Genomic DNA, 8604 nt, shown 5'->3' on the forward strand with positions numbered 1-8604 from the left:
TGACTGCGTCCGTGCTTGAGCTTTCGCAGCCGCGTAATAATGAGCGCGGTCCGCGTTTCTTCAATACTGGGCTTGGATTGGGCTTAATTTCGCGAACCGCATCCGCGTCCGCGTGTGCTTCCATCGCTACCGAGTAATTTGGATGCGAACTGCGTTCTTCAGTTAAGCCTGACTTGCAAGGTCTCTAAACCTCAAGATGTGCTCTCAGCAGAATTCCCTTCGCGGCCGCGCCAAAGATTTCGCAACCGCGCATTTCCAACGCGGTCAGCGGTGATTTTAGTACTCAAAACAGCTTCTCTGAATCTACTTTCGCGGACCGCGTAATAGTGGTCACCTCAGCGGTGGTCCTTACACGACCGCGCTTTTCTGTCGCTCTCAGCGCTCCAGTCTCAACCTTGGATTCATGCAGGTTTGACTCCTTCATGAGTTGATTATGGCTTCTTTGCCTCATTTTGACCAAATACTGCAAGAAAGCACATTAAGTTAGTTTTCGGGAATACTTTTACACATTTTTGACCCAAAACCTAAGCAAAAGAGAGTAAATAATAAGCTAAAACCCCTAGTTATCAGATTCCTTACTGTAAATTTGTTGTTCCATAGGTTATGAGTTGTGTATTTACTTTTGAGACTGCGAGGCGGTACCTCAGGAGCTCCCCATGTTGCTTATTTACTTTTGGGACTACGAGGCGGTACCTCGGGAGCTCCCCTGTTGTGTATTTACTTTTGGGACTACGAGGCGGTACCTCGGGAGCGCCCCTGTTGCATATTTACTTTTGGGACTACGAGGCAGTACCTCGGGAGCTCCCCCTGCTTTGTATTTATGAGGTGGTACCTCGGGAGTGCCCCTGCTATTTACCTCTATTTGTTGTGTTGTTACCTTTCTGAAATTTCTCATTGTTAAATTCTCAGTCATTTTATTATATTATTATTATATCTTCTGCCTAGTCTCCTTTTTATTCCAGGAGGGCTTTGACCTGACCTCGTCGCTACTCTACCGAGGTTAGGATTGACACTTACTGGGTACCGTTGTGGTGTACTCATTCTATACTTCTGCACATCTTTTTGTGCAGATCTAGGTTTTTTCTACCAGGCCAGACCAATGAGATAGCCGTGTGTGGAGACTTCAAGGTACGTCTGCCAGCGTCCACAGACCTCGGAGTCCCCCCCTTATCCTTATTATGTTGTTTTCTTCATTATTTTCCTTAAACTCTGATGTATCGAGATACTAAGCTTTCTCTTTAGAGCTTGTGACTTATTTCTACTAAGTTTTGGGAGTTGTAATTATTTGAATCGGAATTCTTATTTATATTTCATATGTTAAGGTTTGGGTTCAGTTTATATTCAGTTATTCCGCAAACTGTTAGGCTTACCTAGTCTTAGAGACTAGATGCCATCACGACATCCTACAGAGAAAAATTGGGATCATGACATAAAGGTGAAGATATGACAAATGATTTTGGTAGGTGCTTACGTGAGTAGGGATAAATAAGATCTTCACTATCATAATTGATAATGCAAGCTCAAATGATGTGACAGTAAAAGAATTGTCTATGCAATTAACAAAAATACGAACTAATTTGATGAACGGTAATCACCTTCACGTGAGATATGTGGCTCACATCATGAATATTGTAGTCCAAGATGGTTTAAAATAATCTTCTTTGTCTATTGAACGTGTGTGGCATGCAGTGGGATACGTTAGTGTCATGCCCCAAAATCGAGGAGCGCAATCGGTGCTCAATCGAGTGAACCCCACCGAGCAAACCTGTTAGATTTTCTTTTACCCAACTCATCTATGAATAAAGAGGAGATGCACTCCATTAATCAAACACTGAAAATATTTCATTTAACAACTCCCATTTCATTTCCATTAGTAGCTTCATTCATAATTTCCAAAATATTACAAGTTTATAGATATAATGAAAAACATGTTTCCCAAATACCAACATTTATAGTTCAATTCCCAACATTCGACTACCATCCATAACCTGTCTATGGAGCCTCTAAGTATAACACAAGAGTAGTATGGAAGTGCCGGCAATAAGGCTCCGGCTATACCTCAAAACACAATGTACGACTCAAATGACATCAGGCCCGGAATAGAGTAGGACTCACCAAAACCTACTAAATAGAGAGTGACTGCTAACGAGGACCAAAGTTGCCGGGTACTGAATCACCTGCATCCATTGAAGATGCAGCGCCCCCGGCAAAAGGGACGTTAGTACATATGGAATAGTACTAGTATGTAAAGCTAACTGTCCTCTTTCAAAATAGAATGTCAATGTAAAATGGGAAAACCATGGAAACAACAATCAACAATCAATAATATCCAAATGCCAAGTTAAAACATAATAATTTCCAAAATATGAAGATAACATAGTGAAGTGATAATCAAAATATGATAATAATATTATTTTTGGTTGGGAGATCTTTAGCACCGATATACCACTGTTCGCAATACCACTGTTCACAATATCAATATTCACAATACCAATACCACCGTAGTTTTAGCACGAAGTCCGATCACGACCCGATCGACTAGGCTGTCTCATCTGAGACATCAACCACAATCACAATTTTAATTATAATTTCCAGCATAATCACTACCATGTGTGCGGCATGGAGTCCGATCACGACCCGATCGGCTAGGCCATCTCATCACAATGCTGTGTGGATCGACATCATCCTTTTCTATCAATCATCTCATCCCAATTAAGGGGAATAATTTTATCACATAAATCTCATCCCAAATAAGAGGAATAATTACAACACACTCCTACACCAGCACGTGTAGTTTCGGGGTTAGGTTATTTCAACCTACCCTTCCTCAGTGACTATCGATACTCCCAAAAATATTTTTTTATTTTTGCACACAAAGGTAACATAGGTACAAATGTATTTACCTCATCATCTTTCACATTGTATGAATCTTCACTAGTATTTTCAACCAATAACAACAATAATATTCTATTGGCTCTTTTGGCCATTCACAAGATTCTTTATTCAAACACGGTGGCCGTATTTGATATTCCACACTTTCATTTCTTCCCTCTCATGTATCATCATCATAAATATCAACATATATAATATTCTGGAAATTACAACTTTAAGTTCATTAGAAATGAATAATTTAAGCACAATAGATATCTTTCCGAGAAATGGAGTAAAATAATTAGCAATTGATGCACAAGTTAAAATCATCAACAAGTAATATATTATTTATTCTTGAAATACTTTTTTCCAAAAAGGGTAATACACAATTTCCACTCACGGATATGTAAGAACGCAAAACACATTGAAAATACTCACAAAGCATAGCATTTGTTTAAACAGCCACATATGGGCATGACTTGAGTACATAGGCTTTTAGGAAATTCTATTTTCAAAGTCAATTTCGGAACAGTTGAATCAAAGATTATTTCATAATCTTTCTCACATCATCTCCTCTCATTGGCACCATTGGCCACAAGTATAACTTTCACTACTGGCACGTTGGCCACACTTTATATCCTCAATTCACTTATTTCACTTCCAACCATCTTTATAAATTATCAACAATAAGACATTTCTAACCAAGACTTTAGGTACACATATGAGCAATTAAGAGTCTTAAGCATATTGAGTTTTCTTACACAACTTAGCATCATAACCTTCATTTGAAACACAACTCAAAGACATAGCATTTTAATACACATATCATTCTTGAACACATTCCCAAAAGATGACATAATGTGACAGGAATATTCGGAATACGTTTTGAATACATAATTCTCGACACTTTGCTTATTCGAGACAATAGGATTTATTGGGAACAACTCGGAACATAGAATAAGGAACTTGAAACAACCATACTTGAAACTTCGGGAACATCATTGAATTTAATTCTAAGAGAGTAGTTTAGCCAACATACCTCGCTTTGAGCTTTCCTTAAATTACTACAATATTCCAGAAATTCTAGCAATCCTAATCTATTTTGAGACATAACAAAATTAAACACAAATTAGGAAGGTATTCATGGTTTCAACTCATTTGAGCGTTTTATCAAACACTAGGTGTGCAAATTTGGCTACAAGGTTCTTCTACAAGATTTCCTTTATTCCACAACCCAATCTTTACTTATTTAAGCTCAAATATCTTTCCACAAACCTTATTGGTACAAGCATATATACATAATACTCTTACACCCAAGAATCATACTCTCAATCACCCATCTTTTATCCCAAACTCGAAATTAAAGACTAGAGGTTTGAATCTTACCTCTTGAGTGAGAATCTTATGAGATTTCCTTGTTGGATTTCAAGACTTGAACAAGATCTTGGTGAACAAAATACTTCACCTACTTCCTCTCTCTATAACACTCTCACTTCTCTCTAAAAACCTCAAATAATTGCCCTAAAATAAGCCCCAAAGCCTATTTATCAAAATAGGGTCGGGTTATGAAAATAGAAAATTTAACCCTCCGAACTTAGGTGTGCAATCGCAAAATAGACCGCACAATCACTATGTGGGTCGCACAATGGACCGCAAAACTGATGCCTAGAACTGGGCTACACTGGTCAGGTCTGCGACCATTTTGCGGTCGCATAATCAGTTTTGCAATCGCATAATGATTCTCCGGTCGCACATCTGACCGCAAAATCACATTCTTTCATTCTTTGGTAATTTGGTCATAACTTCTTATAGTGTCCAAATGACGAACGGTTTGAAGCGTTGGAAACTAGACTCGAAGATCTTTCATTTGATAGGTTTTTTATCACAAAACTCCTTTTATATATATATATATATATATATATATATATATATATATATATATATATATATATATATATATAGATATATATATAAAGTTTGGTCTTGTGCGTACTTATTTGGAACTTTAGTCTATCATGTAATTTCCAACTTGACTTAGACTTAGGGCTCTCCTTAGACCTCGCACCACTTATAATATGCCCCGTACACTTATTATCATATACAATTAATATCTATTATATTAATAGTCCTCGTCTGTACATAAAATAATATAATTAGCACACATCAACTTTCTTAACAGCGCTTAAGTACTTCGAAATTTTTTGGGGCATTACAGTTAGGTAGTCACTTGCGAGGTTGAAGAGATTTCAAGAAAGTTTTGATGATGAACAACTCAATTGCAAAAAAGCTTTATGCTTGGATGTTCCAACTAGGTGAAATTTCACCTACTTGATGTTGAGCAGGGCTGTTAAATTTGAGAGTGCTTTTTCACATCATGCTTCTCGTGAAATTGGCTTGAGGCATTATCTTCAGGATTCTTATATTGAAGATGGAATCCCTATGAGTGAACTTTTGAGTAGTGATTGGAAAAATATAAAAAGAATTAATAGATTTCTTGAGATCTTCTATCTTCGTACTTTGAAAATATCAGGATCACGTTATGTTACATCAAATATCCATTTTCTTAAAATTTGTGTGGTTGCTAGTTATTTGAAGCAATTGATAGAAAATAAAGATATTGTTTTAAGTGAAATAGCAATAAACATGAAAGAAAAGTTTGATAAATATTGGGGTGATCCAGGAAAAATAAACAAGATAATTTTTATTTCATGTATTTTAGATCCTCGTTACAAGCTCGAATTAGTTGGTTATGCACTTGTAAAGATGTTTGGTGACAGCCGAGGGGCAACTATACAAGCAGAAGTTAAGAAGTACATGAATTCATTATTTAATGAGTATGTAAGGTCCAACTCAAAAGGTGTCGCGCTTGCTTCATCTTCAACTTGCTATTCATTGGACACTTCTACTTCCGAGCTTAGTGGCAGTCAAGTAAGTACCCAAAGTACAATACTTTTAGAATCACTCATGATCTAAAGAAATATAAAACTGTGAGTGGAGGTGTGGATGCTAGAACAGAGTTAGATAAATATTTTGGTGAAGAAACTGAGGATCACACTAAAGAATTTGATGTCCTTCTCTAGTGGAAAATGAACTCAGCTAGATTTTCTGTTCTTGCGGAGACGGCTCGTGATATATTAGCTATTCCAATTTCAAGTGTGGCATCCGAATGTGCGTTAAGTACAGGACAACATCTTCTTGATTCATTTAGGAGTTCATTGACTCCTAAATTGGTACAAGCTCTAGTATGTCTTCAAGATTGACTTCGAAATGAAAAATTAAAATATGTAAATGTTGAGAAAGATCTTGATAAAATCGAGCCGCTTGAACAAGGTAATATTATTGTTAATATGTTTGTTGTATATTGTTGTTGTAAATAGTTTATATTTATGGTATGACTCATTATTATAATTTTGTTTCGGATTTAGCCGGCGCTAGAAAATACCCTTCCACTAGTTGACGTGTAACTGATTGACTGAAAACTGACTGGGGAAGCAGAGGGAGCAGTTGTGATTATGTTAATGATCAAACATCGTTAACTGTCTTATAACCTTGTATGACTGGGAAAATGTCTGTGTGCACTTTGTTTATCTCCTTTTTCAACAGAAGCTACATGAGTATTATTAAGTTGATAGACTTACCCATTTCCATCTTATTGTTTCTTTACAATGTTATAGCTAAAATATACACACTGCATCTGCATGTTCACACTTCACATTAGGATAATATAATCCACATTTGTGTTTACATAATATAACAGCCAGGTTACATAAATACGCACACTGGGGTGTTGTTTTCGGCAAAGTATTTCCTATAATAGAATCTATGTTGGATTTTTGCAGCTGCGTAGGAGCAACATTGGGCACTGGCTTGGTGGTGTCCTCTGATGCAGGTGCAGACTGCTTTTGTGTTGGTTCAGCTGGTTTTATCGTTGTTTCAGTATGAGCTTTCTGTATTGTTACAGCTGGAGGGTTAAAATGATAAAAGCCAGTGAACAGACAGTTAGCTCTTATTATAGCACAGTAAAGTAATAGCAACTTGATACTACATTATTGCATAAGTAGTTGTAAGTTCAGAGTTGTTATTTTGATAAGCATTCCTAAGGTGTTTTTCTTGTGATCAAATTATAATCAGATACATTCATATAAGATTCAAGTCCAAAACAGTCACAAATGTGCACAAAATTGTAACATAGAATGATAGAACTGTCTGATATTTGTAGTCAATGGCAGTCGTCTCTGACTTCTCATGAATTATGAGTGGACATGAATTGAATTCCTCTCTGGCCATAGTATTACCTTTGTGGATAATAATACTAATGGTAGTGATTGTTCAAAAACTAATAGAGATAGTTTGAACTATGCATTTGGCCGTTTGGTATCGGTTGTTCAATTTTTTTTTATTTGGTTTAGCCGATAAACCGCCCAATAATCGTTAATCCGATACAAATCCGCCCATTATCTTATTGGATGGCTAGCGAGTTAATTAATCAATTTATAATTCGATAACCGATAAGTTAAACCTAATTATCCGCCCGATAAGTACCCAGTGATTTGGTCTCCTTTCGGTACTATCGGGGAACTTGCTTTTGAACGGAACTTTCTCAAAGCAAACATATTTATAATGTTAAAACACTATTATAAGATATTGTTTCATTGGGTAAATGTAGTTCACTTTCTAGTTTCTAGCTAGTTTGGAAGAAGTTATAATGTGAAGGGTATTTACCTTTATAAAACCACAGAGTAATGGTCGCCAATTGTAGATACTGCGGAATGTGGTGAGGAAACATCTTAGTTTAAAGTTGAAGAGTTTGAGTTTTTACATAAAGTAAAGGAAGAATATCATTGTTTTTTCGGGGTAATGAAGAATTAATTTTGACCAATATATTAATATTATTATTTAGGTTGAGCCAAGTTCCTAGAAATAAGCAACTGAATAATGAATATAGTAATGTTCCACAAGAAATGAATTTTGTTAGAAGGTTGGTAGAACTATACAGAGAGAAAAAAAAGAATCTGCACATGGTGTTTATTGACCTAAAGAAAGCATATGATAAGGTTCCTAGAGAAATTCTCTGGAGATGCCTGGAGGCAAAAGGTGTGTCGGTTCCCTACATTATGGCGATTAAGGACATGTATGATGGGGCTAAGACTCGGGTTAGGACAGTAGGAGGCGACTCTGAGCATTTTTCGGTTATAATGGGGTTACACCAAGGTTCTGCGCTCAGTCCATTCTTATTCGCCTGGTGATGGATGCGTTAACACACCATATTCAAGGGGATGTGCCATGGTGCATACTATTCGCCGATGACATAGTTCTGATTGATGAGTCGCGAGCCAGTGTTAACGAGAGGCTGGAGGTTTGGAGACAGGCTCTTGAGTCTAAGGGTTTCAAGCTGAGCAGGACGAAGACGGAATACCTGAAGTATAAGTTCAGCGCTGAGCCAGGGGAAGTGGGCGTGGATGTGAGTCTTGATTCGCAGGTCATCCCGAGTAGAGGCAGCTTCAAGTACCTTGGTTCGGTTATCCAGGGGGGAGGGGAGATCGACGAGGATGTCACACACCGTATTGGGGTAGGATGGATGAAGTGGAGGTTAGTATCTGGAGTCCTGTGTGACAAGAGAGTGTCACCGATACTCAAAGATAAGTTTTATAAAGCGGTGGTTAGAGCGGCTATGATGTATGGGGCTGAGTGTTGGCCCGTTAAGAACTCACATATCCAGAAGATGAAAGTAGC

General features: G+C 37.3%; 1 protein-coding gene across 1 annotated transcript; it reads left to right on the forward strand.

The window, feature by feature from the left end:
- Positions 1-5202: 5202 nt before the first annotated feature.
- LOC142177278 (zinc finger BED domain-containing protein RICESLEEPER 2-like) lies at positions 5203-6844 on the forward strand. The gene is made up of 3 exons (XM_075245750.1): positions 5203-5799; positions 5952-6113; positions 6761-6844. Exons 1-3 carry the CDS (start codon positions 5203-5205, stop codon positions 6842-6844), a joined length of 843 nt encoding a protein of 280 aa, XP_075101851.1.
- The last annotated feature ends 1760 nt before the right edge of the window (positions 6845-8604 follow it).

The sequence above is a fragment of the Nicotiana tabacum genome, chromosome 23 (assembly GCF_000715075.1).
Source record: "Nicotiana tabacum cultivar K326 chromosome 23, ASM71507v2, whole genome shotgun sequence".
Lineage (NCBI taxonomy): Eukaryota > Viridiplantae > Streptophyta > Magnoliopsida > Solanales > Solanaceae > Nicotiana > Nicotiana tabacum.

Excerpts from the sequence above, each read along its gene's own strand:
- LOC142177278 (XM_075245750.1), top strand. The coding sequence starts at position 5,203 with ATGTTGAGCAGGGCTGTTAAATTTGAGAGTGCTTTTTCACATCATGCT. Across the intron at positions 5,800-5,951 it reads CCGAGCTTAGTGGCAGTCAA|TGGAAAATGAACTCAGCTAG; the intron begins GTAAGTACCCAA and ends GTCCTTCTCTAG. Across the intron at positions 6,114-6,760 it reads CTAAATTGGTACAAGCTCTA|GTGCAGACTGCTTTTGTGTT; the intron begins GTATGTCTTCAA and ends CCTCTGATGCAG.